General features: G+C 45.5%; 1 protein-coding gene across 7 annotated transcripts in view; it reads left to right on the top strand.

Annotated features, from left to right (window-relative positions):
- The first annotated feature begins 6,003 nt into the window (after positions 1 to 6,003).
- Positions 6,004 to 24,070, top strand: part of CHFR (checkpoint with forkhead and ring finger domains) — a 37,188-nt gene continuing 19,121 nt past the window's right edge. For 2 of the 7 annotated variants that reach the window (XM_060192677.1, XM_060192683.1), the window contains exons 1-6: positions 6,008 to 6,267; positions 6,392 to 6,537; positions 7,585 to 7,684; positions 16,475 to 16,584; positions 18,994 to 19,053; positions 19,142 to 19,345. In XM_060192677.1, coding sequence (XP_060048660.1) covers positions 6,059 to 6,267; positions 6,392 to 6,537; positions 7,585 to 7,684; positions 16,475 to 16,584; positions 18,994 to 19,053; positions 19,142 to 19,345 — 829 coding nt within the window. In that variant the 5' untranslated portion in view covers positions 6,008 to 6,058. Of the gene's footprint in view, positions 6,268 to 6,391; positions 6,538 to 7,584; positions 7,685 to 16,474; positions 16,585 to 18,993; positions 19,054 to 19,141; positions 19,346 to 24,070 lie in introns of all 7 variants that reach the window. The other 5 variants (XM_060192680.1, XM_060192678.1, XM_060192679.1 and 2 more) reach the window with 5 other exon arrangements.

Raw genomic sequence — 24,070 nt, forward strand, 5'->3', positions numbered from 1 at the left:
TGTCATGCAGGAAAACCAGATTCCAGCCTGACCCTCACCATGCTGGGGAAGCTTCAGGCCTGTGGTGTCTCCCTCTCTCCCTGCCCCTCTGTCTCTGAATCTGAAAAACTCAATGTAGAGCTCTAGAGCCCAGCAATAGGAAGGAAATAAGTAAAATAAGCTGGGTTAGATTGTGGGGGAAATGATCATTTTCAGGATTTTTCCTCCATATGGGAGAAAAACAGAAGAGGAAGCCCGGGGTAGAGGGGGAAAGGCTTTCCAGAGAATTAGGAGATTCAAAAGAGGTAAAAACTAAATGCAAAAAGGGGAGAGAATTTCATGGAGCTGAGGATTAAGAGGCCTAGGAGGTGGCACAGTAGATACAGCACTGGACTCTCAAGCACACCCCAAGTTCGATCCCTTACAGTGAGCATTCCAGAGGGATGCTCTGGTTTCTCTTTCTCTGTATCTCTGTGTGTGTGTGTCTCTCTCTTTCCCTCTCTCTTTCTCTCTCTCTCCCCTGCCTCTCCATCTCTCTCTTACCTAATTAACAAGTTAAAGAAAATTTAGGGCTGGAGAGATAGCATAATAATTGTGCAAAATGCCCTTTCATGCCCAAGGCACCAAATGTCCCAGATTTAATCCCTACCACCAGCATAAATCATAGCTGAGCAGTGCTCTGGTTAAACAGTTAAATTGTAGTTATTAAGAAATAGTTCAGATAGTCAAAGGTTTGTCCTGCTTTATATTTATATCTTAACTCTTTTTCAGCCACCAGGTTCCAGATGCCAACCTGACTTCCCTGAGCAGACGACCCCACCAATGTGTCCTGGAGCCCCACTTCCCCAGAGCCCCTCCCCACTGGGGAAAGAGAGAGGCAGGCTGGGAGTGTGGATCCACCTGCCAACACCCATGTTCAGTGGGGAATCAATTACAGAAGCCAGACCTCCCACCTTCTGCACCCCATAAAGATCCTGCATCCATACTCCCAGAGGGATAAATAGAAAAGCTATCAAGAGGGGATGGGATAGGAGTTCTGGTGGTGGGAATTATGTAGAATTGTACCCCTCTTACCCTGTGGTCTTGTCAGTGTTTCCATTTTATAAATAAATATTAAAAAATATAGACAAGTTAAGGACTAGAACAATATAATTCACTAAGATTTGGGGAAAGAATTCCATAGTTTGGTGAGAAGAAATTCCACAACTGGGATGAAAAGGCTGGAAGGTGCCCACACAGCTGTGATCAAGTCACTGTGAAAAGGCTTCACAGCACCTGCACTATGAGCCCTGACACTGTTCAGCCTCTGTCCTACGGTGCTGGCCCACACTCTCCAGGCCTTCAAGAGTGGTGAAGCACAGCTGCAGGTGACTCTGCCTCCCTCCCTCTCCCCTCCCTTCTCAGTTTCTTTGTCTCTATCCAATAATAAAGACTTTTTTAAATCTTTATTCATTCAATAAGGACAGCCAGAAATCAAGAGGGAAGTGGGTGACAGAGTAGGAGAGAGACAGAGAAATACCTGCAGCACTGCTTCACCACTCACAAAGCTTTCCCCCTGCAGGTGGGGACCGGGGCTCGAACCTGCATCCTTGTAATACATGCGCTCAACCAGGTGCGCCACCACCGGCCCCCAATAAAGACTTAAAAAAAATTTTTTTTAAGGGAGTTGGGTGGTAGCATAGAGGGTTAATCGCCGGTGGCGCAAAGAGCAAGGACCGGGGTAAGGATCCCCGTTCGAGGCCCCGGCTCCCCACCTGCAAGGGGGTCACTTCACAGGCGGTGAAGTAGATCTGCAGGTGTCTTTCTCTCCCTCTCTCTGTCTTCCCCTCCTCTCTCCATTTCTCTCTGTCCTATCCAACAATGACGACATCAATAACAATAATAATAGCCACACAATGATAAAGCAACAAGGGCAACAAAAACGGGGAGGGAGCCTCCAGGAGCAGTAGATTTCTGGTGCAGGCACCGAGCCCTAGCAATAACCCTGGAGGGAAAAAAAAAAAAAAAAGATAGAATGGCTGCTGGGAGTAGTGGATTCATCAAGCAGACACTGACCCCCAGCAATAACCTGTTGGCAACTAAAAAAAAAAAAAAAAAAAAATCGGGACTGGGTGGTGGTGCACCTGGTTGAGCACACATATCACAGTGCACAAGGACCTGGGTTTGAGCCCCCGATACCCACCTGTAGGGGGAAAGCTTTGCGAGTGGTGAAGTAATGCTGCAGGTGTCTCTGTCTCTCTCCCTGTCTATCTCCCATCCTCCTCTCAATTTCTGGCTGTCTCTCTCCAATAAATAAATAAAGATATTTAAAAAAATGTTTTTAAATCTTTGCAGTCAGCAGCAGAATGCAAGATTGCCATGTTTGACGCCCCAGGTTCAACCTTCAACACAGAACATGTAGAGGCCCTCCCACCAACCATGAAATAAATAATCCTTTTTTAGGGAGTCGGGCGGTAGCGCAGCAGGTTAAGTGCACATGGCACAAAACACAAGGACCGGCGTAAGGATCCTGGTTTGAGCCCCCAGCTCCCCACCTGCAGGGGAATCACTTCGCAGGCGGTGAAGCAGGTCTACAGGTGTCTGTCTTTCTCTCCCCGTCTTCCCCTCCTCACTCCATTTCTCTCTATCCTATCCAACAAAAATGACATCAACAAAAACAATATTAAGAACTACAACAACAATAAAAAACGAGGACAACAAAAGGGAAAATACTTTTTAGAAATTATTTAAAAAATCCTTTTTGAATTTAAATTATGTGTGTGTGTGTGTGTGTTTTCTTTATTGGATAGAGACAGCTAGAAATCAAGAGGGAAGGGGGAGACAGAGAATGAGAGAGAGAGACCTGCAGCACTGCTTCAGCACTCACAAAGCTTTCCCCCTGCAGGTGAAGAGAGGGGCTTGAACCCAGGTCCTTCTTCTTCTAGCGTTTGCCCTTCTTCCGTAGTCAGTTAAATGGCTTTGAAAGTGACTGGGATCCATGTGGATTCAGTCGGCTAGGAAGGATCGTCAGTTTCCCCAATGAATGGGGACTCACGGCATGCAGCACGAGAAGGTCGATCCAATGCACCCAAGATCCTTATACATGGTAATACGTACACTCAACCAGATAGGCCACCACCTGGCCCCTAAATAAGCTTCTTAAATTTTTTTAAAATTTTTTATATATACTTATTTATTTCCCTTTTTGTTGCCCTTGTTATTTTTTATTGTTGTTGTAGTTGTTATTGTTGTAGTTATTGATGTCGTTGTTGTTGAATAGGACAGAGAGAAATGGAGAGAGGAAGGGAAGACAGAGAGGGGGCGAGAAAGATAGACACCTGCAGACCTGCTTCACTTCCTGTGAAGCTATGCCCCTACAGGTGGGGAGCCGGGATCCTTGAGCCGGTCCTTGGGCTTAGCACCACCTGCACTTAACCCACTGGGCTACCACCCGACTCCCCTTCTTAAAATTTTTAATCGAGGGAGTTGGGTGGTAGCGTAGTGGGTTAAGTGCATGTGGCACAAAGTGCAAGGACCAGTGTAAGGATCCCAGTTCAAGTCCCTGGCTCCCCATCTGCAGGGGAGTCACTTCACAGGCGGTGAAGCAGGTCTGCAGGTGTCTGTCTTTCTCTCCCCCTCTCTGTCTTCCCCTCCTCTCTCCATTTCTCTCTGCCCTATCCACCAATGAAGACATCAATAACAACAACATTAACTACAACAATAAAAAATTTTAATCAAAAACCTAAAGTGTTTTCAGACCCTATATTACTAGACTAGGTCTCTAGTGTTTGATAAAGTATTTCTTTTTTTCTTTTTTTTTTTTTTAAACCAGAGCACTGCTCAGCTCTGGTTTATGGTGGTGCAGGAGCATTAAACCTGGGACTTCAAAGACTCAGGTATGAGAGCTTCTTTACATAACCATTATGCTATCTCCCCTCAACCAGGTATTTCTCCTTTACTAGAATTTTTTGTCAGATCATTTAAGAAAATAAGCCACTGTACAGGTGGGGAGCTTAGATTCAGTGGTAGAGCACAGAACTTGTACAAGGTTCCAAGTCTGACCCCGCACTGCATAGACCAGAATGATGTTTGTGTTCATTCATTCATTCACCCAGATATATATATATATATATATATATATATTTTTTTTTTTTTTTTTTTTTTTTTTTTTTAACCAGAGTGCTGCTCAGTTCTGGCTGATGGTAGTACTGAGGACCTGGGACTTCAAAGCCTCAGGCAATTAAAAGCTTTTTTCATAACCACTAGGCCATCTTCCCAGCCCAAAACAAATCTTAAAAGAGAAAAAGAGGTAGTCTGGGGAGATAGAGGGGTGGTGCACAAGACTGTCACATCACAAAACTTTTACATCTGACGTCCACGAGACTTGAGACTTAATTCCTAGTACAGCCTTATGTCAAAGGCTGAGTAGGTATCTGGTCTGTGTGAGTGTGTGGGGTGTGTGTGAGTGTGTGTGTATGTTAGTGTGTGTGACTGTGTGTGTGTGCGCGCATGTGAGAGTGTGTGTTGTGCATGTGTGTTACTGTGAGCGTGTGTATGTGTGTGACTGTGTGTGTGTCAGTGTGTTGTGCATGTGTGTGTATGTGTGTGTGTCAGTGAGTGTGTGTTGTGCATGTGTTACTGTGAGCGTGTGTGAGTGTATGTATGTTTGAGTGTGTGTGACTGTGTGTGTGCGTGTGTCAGTGTGTTGTGCATGTGTGAGTGTATGTGTGAGTGTGTTACTGTGTGTGTGTCAGTGTGTGTTGTGCATGTGTGTTACTGTGAGCATGTGAGTGTATGTGTGTTTGAGTGTGTGTGTGTGTGTGTGACTGTGTGTGTGCGTGTCAGTGTGTTGTGCATGTGTGTGTGTGAGTGTATGTGTGTGTTTGAGTGTGTTACTCTGTGTGTGTGTGTGTGTCAGTGAGTGTGTGTTGTGCATGTGTGTTACTGTGAGCGTGTGTGAGTGTATGTGTGTCTGAGTGTGTGTGTGTGACTGTGTGTTGGTATGTTTCTAATTCTACTTCTAAAAACCTTTTCTGTTTCATTTGGTTTAAATCTCCCCTGCTTAACACTGCATTCTATTTACATAACAGTGTATTCTGTTTACATAACCCTGTTAACAAGCACCACCTTCCCTCCAGGGCATTGGCGGTTCAGTGATAGGATTCTCACCTGCTCCACCCCCTCTCCTTGTCATACCCTGATTTTCACCAGTCACTTTTCTCTCCACCCTCTGTATGTCACATCTTGTTTACACCCTACTTGGAAAATATATAAAGACAACATTGTTCATTTTAGTGAGTTGTGAGTTGGTAGTTGTGTTAGTTTAGCTTAGCTTGGTATAGATTGTGCTGCGTCCTGCATGAATAAAGAGATACTGCGTACAGCTCAACCATGAGTCCCTGGTCGTCTGTTACCCGCCCGTGAAGCCAGCCCGTGGAAAACAACAACTGTGTGTGTGTGTGCGCGTGTGCGTGTGTCAGTGTGTTGTGCATGTGTGTGTTTGAGTGTGTTACTGTGAGTGTGTGTTGTGCATGTGTGTTACTGTGAGCGTGTGTGAGCGTGTGTGAGTGTTTGAGTATGTTACTGTGTGTGTGTGTGTGTGCGCGCGCGCGCGTGTGTCAGTGTGTGTATGTGTGTCCTCTCATTCTCCCATAACAAATGAAACTGAAGGAGGAGGAGGAAGTGGAAGGGAAGGAGGAACTGGAGGAGAAGGGGGATGGGACACCGCCGTTTGCTCCCGCTGCCCAAGGACCGGATTCTCTCGTTTGCTCCTGCGCCGACGGGAACCTCGCTGGCCGCTCAGCTCTCAGCCCCGCCGCTCGCGCCCTCCCGGCTCTACGACCGTTCACTACTACAGAGGAGCGGAGGAGAGAGACGCCGCAGGCGGGCGGGGACCCGAACCCGGGTCGCTGGGCACGGCGCCACGTCAAAGCGGGCGGGGACGCGTGCCTCTCGGGGCGCGGCCGGGGAAGCCCCGATCCGGACTCACCCCCGGAGACCCAGCGCTCCGCCCGGGTCGCGAAGCGCCCGCCCCACGTCTCAGCGCCCTTCCGGCCCCGACTCCCCAGCCCCGACGCGGTCGTCCCCGCCAGCAGCTAAGATGGCGGCCGCGGCGGCAGCCCCGCGTCTGCGCACGCTCTTGACGCCGCTCCCGGGCCGCTCTAGCCGCAGCTCTCGGTGGGCGCCGCCGCCAGCCAATGGCAGGGCGCGGAAGGCGCAGGCCCCGCCCCGCGGATCAGCTGAGGAGCCGCGATGTCTGTTGACAGCGGCGGCGGCACGGCCGGTTCCGGGTTCGGCTCGGGCCGGGCGGTGAGCGGGCGGCGGGCGGTGAGCGGGCGGCGGGCGGTGAGCGGGCGGCGGGCGGTGAGCGGGCGGCGGGCAGAAGGCGGGCGGCCCGGCCCGCCCGAGTCTCACCGCCGTGTCCTTGTCCCAGGCGTGAGGCCATGGAGCCGCCGCGGGAGGGCGAGCCGCCGACTCCGCAGTCGACGCCGTGGGGGCGGCTCCTCCGGCTGGGCGCGGGCGACGGTGAGCAGCTCGTCCTGCTGAGGAAGCGCCAGTGGACCTTCGGGCGCAGGAGAGGTGCGGGCGGGGAGAGGTGCGGGCTGGGGAGAGGTGCAGGGGGGGGAGGTGCGGGGCGGAGAGAGGTGCGGTATGGGGAGAGGTGCGGGGGGGGGGGAGGTGCGGGGCGGAGAGAGGTGCGGTATGGGGAGAGGTGCGGTATGGGGAGAGGTGCGGGGCGGGGAGAGGTGCGGGCTGGGGAGAGGTGCGGGCTGGGGAGAGGTGCGGGGCGGAGAGAGGTGCGGGGTGGGGAGAGGTGCGGGGGGAGGGGGGAAGTGCGGGCTAGGGAGAGGTGCGGGGTGGGGAGAGGTGTGGGGCGGGGTGGGGCGGGGTGGGGAGAGGTGTGGGCTGGGTACAGGTGCTGGCTGGGGAGAGGTGCGGGGCGGTGAGAGGTGCGGGCTGGGGAGAGGGCGGGGCGGGGAGATGTGAGGTGCTCGGGAGGGGTCGTGGGGGTGGAGTGGCGGCGTGAGGGAGAGGTGGGGTGCGGGCGGGGAGAAGAGGGTGGACTCTTGAGAGGGAGCGAGGCCCTTGGCTGCCACTCCCCACACTTGCACGCGAAGCCCCCAGGGGCAGTGAGCAGCAAGGCTGGGTGCGGGTGGTTGCGGGTGCTGCTGCGGGGCCCGTGAAGCAGAATGGGAGGAGAGGGAGGGCCGCGCATCACTCCGGGACACGCGCTGCAGGGGATTGAACTCGGCCTGAGAGGCCAGTGCTTCACCCGAGCATGTTAACGCGCTTTTTGTGCGAATTTTCTCAGTGGTTGTGTTGCTTGTCTCCAGAAAGACTGAGGTGGCTGTGTGCCGGGGAAACAGCATGAATACGATTCGAAAAGACTTTACTGTCCGAAGCACCAGAGGTCCTTGCGCTTTGCGCCACGTGCGCTTAACCCGCTGTGCTACCGCCTGACTCCCAGTAAATATTTTTTAGAAAGAGAAATTTTCACATGGTGCTTGATTTAATGTCTCATTAAGTAGCTACCGTTCGGGTCCTGAATTTCAGCCACCTCATGGTTAAGCAGAGGTCTTATGCAGAGTCCAGGGTCATAACCAGCATGTTCTTTTCTTGTTTCAGGCTGTGACCTTTCCTTCCCTGGCAATAAACTGGTCTCTGGAGATCACTGTAAAATTACAGTGGATGAGAAATCTGGTCAGGTGGTGTTGGAAGACACCAGGTGAGCTCTCTCTGAATTTCTGTTCCTCATGTAACTTCAGGAACCCGGTTGCAGCCAGTGACTGCACAGGAGAAACTAGACTTGGTTTCTAGGACATGGTAGCTTATACTAGGTTCTCAACGTGTTAGGAAATGTATTTTCTGGTTTCTGGAGTAGGATACTCAGCACAGATGAGTGTGGATGACACTTGAATGTGTTCCCATTGTAGCAAGAGCATCTCGAAATAAGTTATAAGACAGTGATACCCTTTTTTGTTTGTCTGTTGATACCCTTTTTTGTTTGTCTGTTGAGAGAATCAAAGCACATGTGGTTCGGAGGCTTGAACTCCAGACCTCATGCCTAAGAGTCCAACACTTTATCCTCTGCACTACTTCCCAGGTCACAACAACAAGAGATTTTTTAAAAGAATTCATTTAGGGCAGGTAAAGTTTAAACTGGGAAAGTTTACCGCTTTGCCATACAGGCAACTCAGGTTGAAGTCGAGCCCCGACACATTGGAGGAAGCTTCAGTGCTGTGGTTTCTTTCAGTCTCTCTCTCTCTCTCTCTCTCTGTCTGTCTGTCTGTCTCAATTAAAAAAAAAAAAAATCCAACCTGGGAGGTAGTGGCTCAGTGCATGAAATACAGTCATCCCTTCTTTATCACGGTTAATCAGTTCCAGACTCTACCGCCATAAGTGAATTTCGGAGAAGTAGGATTATTTATAAGTATAAATAGAATGTTTCTGTAGTTAAAGCATAGAAAACCTGCCTACGATCTTCTAAATACAGTATTGACATTATTAGAGCTCTCTGGACATGCAGTAACACCCCTTCAGCTTTGCTTCCTTGTTGAAAGAGACAGTAGTCATTGCACAGATGTTCATTTCATCTTTATGGATGGAGCAAACGGTTGACTCATTCAAGTCGTAATGGCAGGCAACCTGCACAATTTGATCATATCCAAGAGTTTCACCTTCTCCTGGATGGTAGGCATCTTTCTCCGGTGCTTAATTTCATCGTCAGAAGGCTGAGAAGAAACAGCACATTTAGGAGCCATTGTGGGGCTTAGATAAAGGTTCTCAGCGCAAATACTTCCAAGAGCAAAGACACTTCAATGCATAGCGACGTAGAAGCAGGTCTGAGAGAAGCCCGCTCTGACTGGCTTGGTTTTCCCACCCCCAATTTCAAACACACACCAGGAGTGGTCAAGCAGCTGCACCTGGCCTTGGAGGATTTTTAGGGTGCTTGGATACATAGACCGGACTCCAGTCTGTACAGACAGGAGTTTTAATTGTAATACAGGGATGTATAATTGATTCAGGCAACCGAGCATGCACTATCATTTTCACTGTCTCAATTAACTTTTTTTTTCCTATCAAATTTTTCATGAATATATTTGAAGAAAACCAAGATAGAGTGAAGTTGTGAAAGTTGAAGGGTGAAGTGGTGAGGGGTGTTTGTATCAGACCCTCAGGCTTGAGGTCCTGAGTTTGATCCCCAGCACTGAGTACACCAGGATAATGTCTTAGTTTTTTTTTAATTTTTTAAAGTAATTTTATTTATTTAATAATGAGAAAGATATAAGGAGAGAAAAAGAATCAGACATCACTCTGACACACGTGCTGCGGGGGATCGAACTCTGGACCTCATGCTTGAGAGTCCAAAGCCTTATCACTGTGCCACCTCCTGGACCACTTTTTAAAATATTTTTTATATTTATGTATTTCCTTTTGTTGCCCTTGTTGTTTTATTGTTGTGGTTATTGATGTTGTCGTTGTTGGACAGGACAGAGAGAAATGGAGCGAGGAGGGGAAGACAGGGGGAGAGAAAGACAGACACTTGCAGACCTGCTTCATCACCCATGAAGCAACACCCCTGCAGGTGGGGAGCCAGGGGCTCAAACTGGGATCCTCACGCTGATCCTTGTACTTTGCGCCACCTGCGCTTAACCCACTGCACTTAACCCACCCGACTCTCAATGTCTTCTGTGCACTGACTGTTATGTGTTAACTTCCCGTGACATTGTGATAAACTGCCATAGACTTATGGCTTCAAAGTACACATAGTCACTGCCTGGTAGGTGATGCAATGGATATAGTATTAGACTGTCAAGCATGAGGTCCTGAGTTTGGTCCCCAGCATCATGTGTGCCAGAGTGATGCTCTGGTTCTCTGTCTCCTCCCTACAATAAGTAAATAAATCTTTTTTTTTAAATTTTTTCTTTATTGGGGAATTAATGTTTTACATTCAACAGTAAATACAATAGTTTGTACATGCATAACATTCCCCAGTTTCCCATTTTAAAATACAAACCCCACTATGTCATTTATCATCCTTCATGGACCTGTATTCTCCCCACCCACCCACCCCAGAGTCTTTTACTTTGGTGCAATATGCCAATTCCATTTCAGGTTCTACTTGTGTTTTCTTTTCTGATCTTGTTTTTCAACTTCTGCCTGAGAGTGAGATCATCCCATATTCATCCTTCTGTTTCTGACTTATTTCACTCAACATGATTTTTTCAAGGTCCATCCAAGATCGGCTGAAAACGGTGAAGTCACCATTTTTTACAGCTGAGTAGTATTCCATTGTGTATATATACCACAACTTGCTCAGCCACTCATCTGTTGTTGGACACCTGGGTTGCTTCCAGGATTTAGCTATTACAAATTGTGCTGCCAAGAACATATGTGTACACAGATCTTTTTGGATGGGTGTGATGGGTTCCTTAGGATATATCCCCAGGAGAGGAATTGCAGGGATCATAGGGTAGGTCCATTTCTAGCCTTCTGAGAGTTCTCCAGACTGTTCTCCACAGAGGTTGGACCAATTGACATTCCCACCAGCAGTGCAGGAGGGTTCCTTTGACCCCACACTCTCTCCAGCATTTGCTGCTGTTACCTTTTCTGATGTATGACATTCTCACAGGAGTGAAGTGATATCTCATTGTTGTCTTGATTTGCATTTCTCTGACAATCAGAGACTGGGAGCATTTTTTCATGTGTTTCTCGGCCTTTTGGATCTCCTCTGTGGTGAATATTCTGTCCAAGTCCTCCCCCCATTTTTGGATGGGGTTATTTGTTGTCTTGTTGAGTCTGGCAAGCTCTTTATATATGTTGGTTATTAAACTCTTATCGGATGTATGGCATGTAAAGATCTTCTCCCATTCTGTGAGGGATCTCTTAGTTTGGGTAGTGGTTTCTTTAGCTGTGAAGAAGCTTTTTAATTTGATGTAGTCCCATAGGTTTATGCTTGCCTTAGTTTTCCTTGTAATTGGATTCGTTTCATTGAAGATGTCCTTGAAATTTATGCGGAAAAAAGTTCTGCCAATATTTTCCTCTAAGTATCTGACAGTTTGTTGTCTAACATCCAAGTCCTTGATCCACTTGGAATTTACTTTTGTATTTGGTGAAATACAGTGATTCAGTTTCATTCTTCTGCATGTTTCAACCCATTGTTTCCAACACCATTTGTTGAAGAGACTCTGCTTTCCCCATGTAATAGTCTGGGCCCCTTTGTCAAAGATTAGATGTCCATACGTGTGGGGCCTCATTTCTGGGCTCTCAATTCTATTCCACTGGTCAGTGTGTCTGTTCATGTTCCAGTACCAAGCAGTTTTGATGATAATGGCCCTATAATACAGTTTGAGATCTGGGAGTGTAATGCCTCCGGTTCTGTTCTTTTTTCTCAAGACTGTTTTGGCAATTCTAGGTCTTTTCTGGTTCCAGATAAACATTTGTAGCATTTTTTCTATTCTCCTAAAAAATGTGCTTGGGATCTTGATGGGGATATCATTAAATTTGTAGATGGCTCTGGGTAATATATTCATTTTGATGATGTTAATTCTTCCACCCCATGAACATGGGATATCTTTCCACTTCTTTGTGTCTTTTTCAATTTCTTTGAGTAGTGACTCATAATTTTCAGTATACAAGTCTTTCACTTCTTTGGTTAGGTTTACTCCTAGGTATTTTATTGTTTTAGTTGCTATAGTAAAAGGGATTGATTTCTGGATTTCAATTTCTTCTAACTTAGTGTTTGCATAGAGGAATTCCACTGACTTTTGAATGTTAATTTTATAGCCTGACACCTTACTGTATTGCCTGATGATTTCCAAAAGCTTCTTGCTGGATTCCTTAGGTTTTTCCATGTATACTATCATGTCATCTGCAAATAAGGACAGTTTGACTTCTTCTCTTCCAATCTGTATCCCTTGAATTCCTGCTCCTGCCTGATTGCTATGGCAAGAACTTCCAACACTATGTTGAATAGTAATGGTGATAGTGGGCAGCCCTGTCTAGTACCTGACCTGAGTGGAAATGCTTCCAGTTTTTCACCGTTGAGTATGATGTTGGCTGTAGGTTTGCTATATATAGACTCCACTATCTTCAGGAATTTTCCATCTATTCCCATTTTTTTGTAGTGTTTTGATCATAAAGGGATGTTGTATTTTGTCAAAGGCTTTCTCTGCATCTATTGATATGACCATGTGGTTTTTGGTCTTTTGTTGATGTGGAGGGTCACATTGATTGATTTACGTATATTAAACCAACCTTGCGTGCCTGGGATAAACCCCACTTGGTCATGATGAATAATCTTTTTGATATACTGCTGTATCCGGTTGGCTAGAATTTTGTTCAATATTTTTGCATCTATGTTCATCAGAGATATCGGTCTGTAGTTTTCTTTTTTGGTTGTGTCCCTGTCTACTTTTGGTATCAGGTTGATGTTGGCTTCATAGAAGCTGGCAGGGAGTATTCCAGTGTCTTCAATCTTGTGGAAGACTTTTAAAAGTAGAGGTATTAGTTCTTCTTTGAAGGTTTTGTAGAATTCATTTGTAAAACCATCTAGTCCAGGACTATTATTTTTGGGGAGATTTTTGATAACTGTTTCAATTTCATTAGCTGTTAGTTTTGGAAGTTGATAGGTATCTAGGAAATCGTCCATTTCTTCCAGGTTCTCTAGCTTGGTGGCATATAGCTGTTCATAGAAGCCTCGCATGATATGTTGAATTTCTGTGGTGTCTGTTGTGATATCTCCTCTTTCATTTACTATCCGATTTATTTGGGTCTTCTCCCTTTTTTGTTTTGTGAGTCTGGCTAAAGGCTTGTCAACTTTGTTTACTCTTTCAAAGAACCAACATTTACTTTCATTGATCTTTTGTATGGTTTTCCTATTCTCAGTGTTATTTATTTCTGCCCTAACTTTAGTGATTTCTGTCCTTCTGGTTGCTTTAGGGTTCCTTTGTTGTTCTTCGTCTAGGTCTTTAAGATGTGCAATCAGGCTGTTTATTTGTGCTTTTTCTTGTTTCCTAATGTGTGCTTGTATAGCTATGAACTTCCCTCTTAGGACTACTTTAGCTGTGTCCCAAATATTTTGATAGCTTGTGTCTTCATTTTCATTGATCTCTCGAAACATTTTGATTTCTTCCTTGATTTCCTCTTTGACCCAGAAGTTGTTAAGAAGTGTACTGTTGAGCTTCCACATTTTGGGATTGTTTCTAATCTTTTGTTGATTGTTAAGTGTTAGCTTAATTCCACTGTGGTCTGAGAAGATGCTTGGGATGATTTCAGTGCTCTTGAATTGGCTGATGCTGTCTTTGTGGCCTAACATATGGTCTGTCCTTGAGAATGACCCATGTGAATTTGAGTAAAATGTGTATTCCAGTTTCTTGGGATGAATGACTCTGAAAATGTCCAATAGTTCTAGTTTATCTATCTCTTCATTTAGCTCCCTTATGTCTTTATTGATTTTCTGCCTGGATGATCTGTCAAGTTGAGAGAGTGGGGTGTTGAAGTCCCCTACTATGATTGTGTTACTGTTAATATATTGCTGTAGCTCTTTCAGTAGATGTTTGATGTATTTAGATGGCTTCTCATTGGGTGCATAGATGTTAATAATTGTTAAGTCCTCTTGATTGACTGATCCTCTGAGCATTAAGTAGTGTCCATTCCTATCTTTTTTAATCTTATCTATTTTAAAGTCTATCATGTCAGATATGAGAATAGCTGTTCCTGCCCTTTTTTGTGGGCCATTGGCTTGAATGATAGTTTTCCATCCTTTCACTTTAAGTCTGTGTTTGTCTTGTTGAGTTAGGTGAGTTTCCTGTAGACAGCATATTGTTGGGTTGTGTTTTCTGATCCATCTTCCTACTCTGTGTCTTTTAATAGGTGAATTCAGGCCATTGACATTTATTGATATCAAAGATTGAAGATATTTTAACGCCATTCTTGTAGAGTTTTAGAGTGCTTTGATATATGTCCTATTTGTGGTGGTCTGGTTGTTTATAGGAGACCTTTCAGAACTTCTTTCAGGGCAGACTTGGTGATGGTTGCTTCCTTCAACTGTTGCTTCCTTCAAGTGTTGCTTGTCTGAGAAGGTTTTGATGCCTCCATCTAGTCTGAATGACAGTCTAGCAGGATATAGTATTCTTGGCTGAAAGCCTTTCTCATTGAGGACTCGATAGATATCTTGCCATTCTCTTCTGGCCTGTAGTGTTTGTATGGAGAAGTCTGCTGCTAATCTTATGGGTTTTCCTTTGTAGGTGACTCTTTGTTTTTCTCTTGCAGCCTTCAGGATCCTTTCTTTATCCTTATTCCTTTCCATTCTAAGTATGATATGTCTTGGTGTCTTTAGGTCTGGGTTAATTCTTTTTGGGACCCTCTGGGCTTCTTGAATCTTTATGTCTTTGATGTTGTCTAGACTAGAGAAATTTTCAGCTATTATGGCCTGGAGAATGCTTTCTTCCTCCCCTTCTCTTTCTTCCTCTGGTAAGCCAATAATGCGTATATTGTTTCTTTTGAAGTCATCCCATAGGACTCTGTTGTTGTTTACAGCATCTCTTAATCTCTTTTTGAGATCTCTTACTTCTTTTTTAGTTGTCTCTAATTCATCCTCAATCTTGTTAATTCTGTCTTCAGCCTCATTGATTCTATTCTCTCTGCCCTCTACTGTTTTCTGGAGTTCATCTATTTTGTTGCCCTGCTCTGGTACTGTTTTAGCTTGTTCAGCTAGTTGCATTCTTAGCTCAGCAATTTCAGCTTTCAGCTCTCTAATAACCATGAGATAATTAGAATTTTCTTCCATATTCTCATTTGTTGTTCCTGCATTTCTGATTACAATTTTTTCAAATTCTTTACTCACTCCTGTTATTATTTCCTTAGCTAATGTTTGGATGTTGAATTCATTATTTTGTGCTTCACCCTCTGGAGGACTTTTAGCTGGACTCTTGTCCTGGTTCAAGTCTCCAATATTTTTTCTTGTTGTTTTAACCATTTTATATATTATGTTATGAGTTCCCTTTATCAGTACTTTTCAAATTATTGATCACTATTGCCTGGATTGACTTGTGTCTAAGTAAGTTAATTAAAGGGTTCACAGTGGTGGAAGTTAACATTGTTTCAGTCCCTGAGTTGGAGCTCAGTGGTTTAAAAGCCTCTTTTTTTTTTTCTTCCCTGTAGGCTATGGGAGCCTGAGGGCTTTTAAACTATCAATAGGCTTCTTAGCTTAATCACTGACTCCTGACCAAGAGGTAAAGCAGGGTGTGGCAGAGATAATCCAGTGGTTATGCAAAGAGACTTTCACAGCCCCTCAGCTATGCCACCGAGGTATAGGTCTTCTCCTGAGTTTCCCAGTTAGATCTCTGTCCCCCGGCATCCCTCCCTGTTGCTGCTCCAGATTCTGAGGGCAATAGCAATGGAGACTCAGAGTTGTACTTGGTGAGTCTCTGGGGAGTCCTCTCCTCCCTTAAGCTGTCCCCTTGTTGGTGGAGCAGACTGGAGGTGGTGTCTCAACTGATAAACTGCTGAACTGTTAGCAGTCACTTAATCTCTCCTTAGGCTCCTCTGTCCTCTCTGTCACCAGCCACATGTGTTTGTACTCACCAGTGATTTACTGGGTTCCTGTGGTCATTCTAGTCCTGTCTTGTTTAGGTCCCAGGTGGCCTCCTTTGGTATTCCTAGTTGATCCAGGAGAGGAGAGGAGAGGAGAGGAGAGGAGAGGAGAGGAGAGGAGAGGAGAGGAGAGGAGAGGAGAGGAGAGGAGAGGAGGGGAGGGGAGGGGTGGGGAGGGGAGGGGAGAGGAGAGGAGGGGAGGGGAGGGGAGGGGAGAAAAAGCGATCTGCTGCTCGTAGCTCTGCCTCCGGAAGTCAATAAATCTTTTTTTTAAGTGCATACATCTGTTATCTTAAAGTTCAGGCTATCAAAGCCCAACACAGGTCTCAGTGGACTAAAATCTGGGGGTAGGTGGGACTGCCTCCTTCTGGGGACATTAGGGGACATCTGTCCCCAGCCTTTTCCAGTCTCTGGAGGCTGCTGCATTGTTTGACTATGCCGACAGGAGAAGGGCCGAATGGCCCGGCCCTCCACCCTCCACATGAGAGAGCTTGGGCTTTTAGCCTGGGAGCAGTGACACGTCATAGAGGGACTTAAGCAGATACAGCATTGGCGGTGTGTGTGTGTGTGTGTGTGTGTGTGTGTGTGTGTGTGTGTGTGTGTGTGTAAGAAATTATGAGAACTAGTGTGTTTTTACGGGAATGCAGTCAAAACTTTAGCTCTGTGCAGTCTGAGACTACTTTCACTCAGAAGATCTTAAATGGACAGTCTGAATTATTTACATTCTAGAAAGTCAAATGCTGGAAATCTGCTCAGAGTCAAGTGATCTTCTTACCCACAGAGACTAGAGTGTCCAGTCCTGGGTGGTCTGCATCAGTTCTGATGGTGATATTGGTCTGCTTTTCTAGTGGAATTAGAAAGAAATTATTAGCTCCCAAGTTACTGAAGTTAAATAAATTGCGTTTTGTTTCCATTACAGCACCAATGGAACAGTGATTAATAAACTGAAGGTGATTAGGAAGCAAGCCTGCCCTTTGCAGACTGGGGATGTCATCTACTTGGTGTACAGGAAGAACGAGCCAGAGCACAGTAAGGAAGTGGATGTGTGGCCTGGAGGTCGTGCCATTACTAGGAAGCATGTTCAGAAAGTTGGCCCCAGAGGGCGTGCCCCATATATATGCATATATAGAGGGTGTGCCCCTTGGAAATGTTAGATCCCTACTTTGTGTATATGGATCCCTGGTGTCTGTTGAAGAATGAGAGTGTTATTAACTTGTGGCTGAACCCCAGCCATCCCTCAAAATACTGCGATGGTCATGGCCTAAGAGTTTCAGAATGTCAGAGGGAAATGAGTGGGATGGGCTAAACTGTGTGATAGAAGAAGCCTGAATTGTGGGGATGAAAGCCCAGAAATTGGGGACTGGAGACGGGTGGTTGGTTCTGCCTTTGGAGAATTTACAAGACACAACAAAGTTTAGACTGGATTCCAGTACAGCCTAGTGTCTGTGGAAGAAGAAGGACCTAGGACAGAGAGAGTTGGGGAAGTCTTCTAAAGATCACCCCCCAAATAGGAAGACAGGTCATGTAGTCCCTAGGTTGTTTGTCTTCAGCATAGTCAAAAGTACCCCATCCACACAGAAGAATCTGGTAAGTATTGTAGCTGGAGATGGTAAGTATGGCATCACATTGCCATTACAGTTAGATCAGAAGCCAGGCCTCACTTTGTCATCATTTGCCTTCCTGTAATCTTCCTCCTGACTTTCTCCTGAGGCCGACTTACTTATTTTTTGCCACCAGTGTTATTGCTGGGGCTCTGTGCCCGCACAGTCTGTGAACCTTTCCCTTTTCCTGGTGCCCCTACGTGTGGCCTGGGGCTCTAGTCTGAGTATTCATACATGGTAAAGTATGAGCCATCTCCCAATCTCCAACTATTTTTTCTTTTTTTTTTTTCTTTTTTTATATTTATTTTCCCTTTTGTTGCCCTTACTGTTTTTCATTATTGTTGTAGATATTGATGTCATCATTGTTAGATAGGACACAGAGAAATGGAAAGAGGAGGGGAAGACAGGGGGACACCTTCAGACCTGCTTCACCACCTGTGAAGCGACTCCCTTGCAGGTGGGGAGCCGGGGGTCAAACCGGGATCCTTACACTGGTACTTGGGCTTTGCGCCACATGTGCTTAACTCGCTGCGCTACCTCCTGACTCCCTTATCTTTCTTTTTTTTTTTTAATATTACTCATTTTCCCTTTTTGTTGCCCTTGTTTTCATTGTTGTAGTTATTATTATTGTTGTTATTGATGTCACCATTGTTGGATAGGACAGAGAGAAATGGAGGGGGGGGAGACAGAGATGGGGAAAGAAAGATAGACACCTGCAGACCTGCTTCACCGCTTGTGAAGCGACTCCCCTGCAGCTGGGGAGCCAGGGAATTGAACTGGGATCCTTACGCTGGTCCTTGTGCTTTGCACCACCTGTGCTTAACCCGCTGCACTACCGCCTGACTCCCGTCTTTCTTTTTTCTTAAAGAGTGACAAAAAGAGAGTGAGAGAAAGGCAGGTTGGTAGAGGGAAAGACAGCTGCTCCTGCGAGTGCTCCTGTGCAAATATTTATTTAGGGGGCCTGGGGTGGACATCAAAATGGTTAGGCACCAAGTCCCAGATTTAATCCCCCACACTACTATAAGCCAGAGCTGAACAGTGCTCTGGTAAAAATTAAATAAAGACTTATTTGGGGGGGCCAGGCCTTGGCTCACCTGGTTAAGTGCTAACATTACAGTGCACAAGGACCCAAGTTTGAGCCCCTGGTCTCCAGCTGCAGGGGGGAAGCTTCACGAGTGGTGAAGCAGGACTGCTATGTCTCTATCTCCCCTTCCTTCCCTTCTCAATAAATAAAATTTAAAAAAAGATTTATTTTGGGCCAGCAAGATAGCTCACCTTGGTGGGTGTTATATGCAGCCCAGGTTGGTGCTTCCCCCATTCCCCACCAAATAAGCTTCAGTGCTGTGGTGTCTTTCCTTATGGTAGTGCTGGGTTTGAACCTGAGACCTTTGGTGCCTCAGGCACGACAGTCATTTTGTAATAGTCATTATGCTGTCTTAGCCCTCTGTCACTTTTTGTCTAAAAAAGTTTTCCCAGTGCAGTGAAGCCCCAATGACAATGAGAGCAACAACAAAAATGATTTCATGAGAGGGAGAGAGAGAGACACACACACACTGCAGACCACTACTCCAATCAGGTAACACTTGGGATCACGTGGGGGAGCCTCAGGCATGTAAATCCCACTCTGTGCCAGCTGAGCTCTTCGCCTGACTACTGAGGTTTATTTATTTCAGAGTTTGCTAAGAGCCCTTAAACTAGTGGATGTCGCTACTCCCTGGTAAGTCAAAGTAGTTAACAAGGATAAAACGGTAGTGAGGTGAGTGAGAGCAGCAGAAGAGGGAGGCCTCCTGCTTGGCACTGGAGTGCCACACCTCTGATATGGTTGATTTCCTTTTAGATGTGGCATACCTCTATGAATCTTTAAATGAAAAACCAGGCGTAACTCAAGACTCCTTTGGTAAGTAAGACTACAGTCAGGGAAAGCTCTTCTGACAGTAGAGTGTTGTATCTGACCCAAGCCTGTGTGTGTGCTCCCGCGCTTACAGAAGCCAACAAGGAAAACGTGTTCCAGATGACCAAAGATACCTCAGGTGCAGGGCAATGTGATGATGCCCAGGTCCCGCCACTGCCACTGGCCACTCAGGTGTACTTTGAGGAACCACAGCCATCAACATCCACATCAGACCTCTTCCCCACGGCCTCTACCTCTTCCAAGGAGCCCACCTCGGCAGAGCCCCCATCCAGCTCTGGTGAGAAGCTGTCGTCAGATGGCAGTCACCTGGCTTGTATTCATGGGTCCCAGTCTCTGGCAAACACCGTAAGCCCCTAAGGAAGTCAGAGATGCTTCAGGGAGAGGTTCTTATAGTAAGAGTCTGTCATACTGAAACTTGTATTTCTTTATCCCTGAGAGAAATGCTGAATACCTAGGATTCTAGTCCCAAGATTTCTTCTAGATAGTTATTTTATTTTTTTTTTTAACATTTACTTACTTATTCCCTTTTGTTGCCCTTGTTTTATTGTTGTAGTTATTCTTGTCGTCATTTTGTTGGATAGAACAGAGAGAAATGGAGAGAGAACGGGGAGAGAAAGATAGACACCTGCAGACCTGCTTCACCACTTGTGAAGCAACTCCCCTACAGGGGGGGAGCTGGGGGCTCGAACCCGGATCCTTACAGTGGTCCTTGGGCTTTGTGCCACCTGTGCTTAACCCGCTGCACTACGGCTCAACTCCCTATTTTTATTATTTTTTAAATAACCTTTTTTAAAATTTTTTATTTATAAAAAGGAAACACTGACTAAACCATAGGATAGGAGGGGTACAACTCCACACAGTTCCCACCACCAGAACTCTGTATCCCTTCCCCTCCCCTGATAGCTTTCCTATTCTTTATCCCTCTGGGAGTGTGGACCCAAGGTCATTGTGGGATGCAGAAGGTGGAAGGTCTGGCTTCTGTAATTGCTTCCCCGCTGAACATGGGCATTGACAGGTGGATCCACACTCCCAGCCTGCCTCTCTCTTTCCCTAGTGGGGCGGGGCTCAGGGGGGAGCGGAGCTCCTGGGCACATTGGTGGGGTTTTCTGTGCAGGGAAGTCTGGTCGGCATCATGCTGGCATCTGGAACCTGGTGGTTGAAAAGAGAGTTAACATACAAAGCCAAACAAATTGTTCACCAATCATGGACCTAAAGGCTGGAATAGTGCAGATGAAGAGTTGGGGGTGTCCTCCATTTTGTAGATAGCTAGTAGGCATGTTTTAGTTATATTCCAAAGGGCCTGTGGCTATACTAGTTTTGTTTTGGTTTTTATTCCCCCTGAGCCTGAAATCTTATAATGCAGGTGGATCCAAGTTATTGTCTGGGAAGATGATGTCATGGCTGGTAAAAGGACCAGAAAGTTGGATCAGGGAGGAGAGTAGCTCCCTAATATGGAAAAGGGGTATAAATATTGTTGACTGTAAACCCCATCAATTTGATGTGATCTGAGGCCCATGTTCAGCTTAGGAGCCTATGTGACCTCTGCATCCCTGTAGATCTGAGGTTCTGTGGTCATGAGTAGGAACATTCCAAGCTGCCCCAATATCGACTAATCTTCCTCAGGTGTAGTATAGAGTATGTTGTCCAGCCTCCCTTCCGAGGATGGGACATTCTCTACCATTATTGGTCCAAATTGAGGGCAAGGTCCTATGGGGACCCACAAAGGGGTCTTTTGTGTTGTTCCTGATAGAAATAACCAGTAAACAATGGAGAGAGGGGTTTATTTTTAGGTCTAGGCCCATCATGTCTGTTTGGGAACCTCAGTACTTCCCGATTAGGGTCCCAGCTGATTTTTTTTTGGCCTCCAGGGTTATCGCTGGGGCTCGGTGCCTGCACAATGAATCCACTGCACCTGGAGGCCATTTTTTCCCCAATTTTTGTTGCCCTTGTTGTTGCCCCTGTTGTTGTTGCTATTGTTGCCATTGATGTTATTGTTGGATAGGACAGAGAGAACTTGAGAGAGGAGGGGAGAGAAAGATAGACACCTGCAGACCTGCTGTACCGCTTATGAGGCGACCCCCTGTAGGTGGCGAGTGGGGGGCTCAAACTGGGATCCTTACACTGGTCCTTGCGCTTCAAGCCATGTGTGGTCAGCCCGCTGTGCTACCGCCTGGCCCCCATGTTATTTTATTTTTAATTTCTATATTGAGGAATTAACAGTTAACAGTCAACAGTAAAATACAGTAGCTTGTACATGTTTTCCACATAATAATTCGACCCTTACTAGGTCCTCCTCTGACATCATGTTCCAGGACCTGAAACCTCCCTCCCACCCCAGAGTCTTTTACTTTGGTACAATACACCAATCTTCTACATATTTTTACTAGGATATGATTCTTTTTTTTTTTTTTTTTTTTTACTGTTGACTGTAGACCATTAATCCCCCCAGTAAAGAAAAAGAGAATAAATAAACTCAACTTGGAAATTGAGCAAAGAACTGGGATTTTCCTTTGGAGTATTTAACCTGAAACTTTTGCTTATCTACCTTTGATGTATTTTGATTATTATTTTTTTAAAATAATTTATTTCTTTATTGGGGAATCAATGCTTTACATTCAACAGTAAATACAATAGTTTGTACATGATGATGAATGACATAGTGGGGGTTGTATTGTTAAATGGGAATCTGGGGAATGTTATGCATGTACAAACTAGGATATGATTCACATAACATAAAAATCAGTCTGTCCAAGTGTATAATCCAGTGTTTATCTTAATTGTATTTTTCCCCTAATATTTATTTAGGGGGCCAGATAGTGGCATACCCAGTAAAGTACACCTATTATCTTGCTGGAAGAGTTGCATTCAAGCCCCTGGCTCCCACCTCAGTGGGGGAAGCTTCACAAGTAGTGGCGGAGCAGTACTGCAGGAGTCTCTTCTTGCTGTTTCTATCTAGCTCTCACTGTTAAAACAGAAAAAGGGAAAAATGGTCAGTGGGAATGGTGGAGTTATATAGGCATTGGACCCCAGCAGTAACCCTAGTGACAAAAAACCAAGAAGAAAACCCAAGCTTTAACTTGAGAGGGGACCAGAGCATCACTGGTGCATGTGTTTATTTCCCTGAATGAGCTCCCACCCTACCTTTAAATGTTCACTCCCCAGCCCTTTCCCCATCACTTCCTTTTTTTTATTGCCACCAGGGATGTTGCTGGGGCTCTGTGCCAACACTATGAAGCCACTGTTTCTGGTGGCCTTTTTTTTTTTCTTTCCTTCTATTTTTATTATTAGATAAGACAAAGAGAAATTGAGAGTGCAGGGGATGATAGGGAGAGAGAGAAAGAGAGGCACCTTCACACCTGCTTCACCATTCATGAAGCTTCCCTGTGTAGGTGGGAAGAAGGGACTTGAACCCGGTCCTTGCCCATAGTAATATGTGTACTTAACCAGGTGCACCCAGCTTCTGTCCCTTCCCTTGACAGCCAATAATCTGCTTTTTGTCTCTGAGCATTGACTGTTGTGGACACCTCCTGGGACCAAAGTCAGATGCATTATGGCATTCTCATCTGACTTATTTCACTTAGTATTACATTTCCAAGGATAATCCAGAGTAGCATCACTAAGAATGCCATGTAACATTACTTATGATACCTTTGACATTTTATGTAGACCTTTCCTTATTTCATGAAGTCTTTACCTTTCTCTCTGGCCACTAGAAGAATCCAAACCATCTCTTTGCAGAATGATGTTTCCTTGTCAGTGTTGTCACAATGTAGAATGTTCACGTACTGTGTGTTTCCTAAATTGAATCACAATGTCATAGTGATTTGTTTCACTTTCTTTTCTTTCTCCCAAATCAACATTAAAAGAAAGTCTTTTTCACGTTTTGATTTGCGCAGAACTGACATAACACCCTAGAAAATAGTATTTTTCCATTGATGTTCTACAAAGAGATTGCATAGCCTTCATATAATTTTGGGAGAATGCTTACTCCTTGCCTGAACATCTGCCCTCTCGTTCTTTTCTCACAGAGCAGTCTACCTGAAGATGTTTCTGGTTATGAAATCCTCTTGAGCCTCAGTGAGGCATGATTGAACATAACAGAAAGCTCCGAACTGAGTTCGGAGCCATGCAGCCCAGCCGGCACTGGCTTATCAGCTGAGATAGACACATTTGGTTGCCATTTTTCTTCTTTCTTTTTATTGAGAGAGAACCAGAGCATCGTGGTGGCACATGCAGTACCAGGAATCGGACTCAGCACCTTGAAAGTCCTGTGCTGGGGAGTCGGGCGGTAGCACAGCGCGCATGTGGCACAAAGCACAAGGACCGGCGTAAGGATCCCAGTTCGAGCCCCCGGCTCTCCAGCTGCAGGGGAGTCGCTTCACAGGCGGTGAAGCAGGTCTGCAGGTGTTTATCTTTCTCTCCCTCTCTCTGTCTTCCCCTCCTCTCTCCATTTCTCTTTGTCCTATCTAACAATGACAACATCAATAACAACAATAATAATAACTACAACAATAATGAAAAGCAACAAGGGCAACAAAAGGGAAAATAAATAAATAAATATTAAAGAAAGTCCTGTGCTCCACCGCTGGGTCACCTTCCTGGCACAATTATCTTTCTCTCTCTCTCTCTCTCTCTTGTCTTTGCTCTTTTCTTTTTCCTCGAGGGTTATCACTGGGACTCAGTGCCTGCACTATGAATCCACTGATCCTGGAGGCTATTTTTTCCCTTTTGTTGCCCTTGTTGTTTATCATTGTCATTATTATTGTTGTTATTGCTGTCGTTGTAGTTGGATAGGACAGAGAGAAATCTTATTTATTTTTTATATGTATTTATTTTCCCTTTTGTTGCCCTTGTTTATCATTGTTGTTGTAGTTACTATTGTTGTTGTTATTGATATCATCGTTGTTAGGCCAGAGAGAAATGGAGAGAGGATGGGAAGACAGAGAGGAGAGAGAAAGACACCTGCAGAACTGCTTCACTTCACTGCCTGTGAAGCGCACCC

This window comes from Erinaceus europaeus, chromosome 6 (assembly GCF_950295315.1).
Source record: "Erinaceus europaeus chromosome 6, mEriEur2.1, whole genome shotgun sequence".
Classification (NCBI taxonomy): Eukaryota; Metazoa; Chordata; class Mammalia; order Eulipotyphla; family Erinaceidae; genus Erinaceus; species Erinaceus europaeus.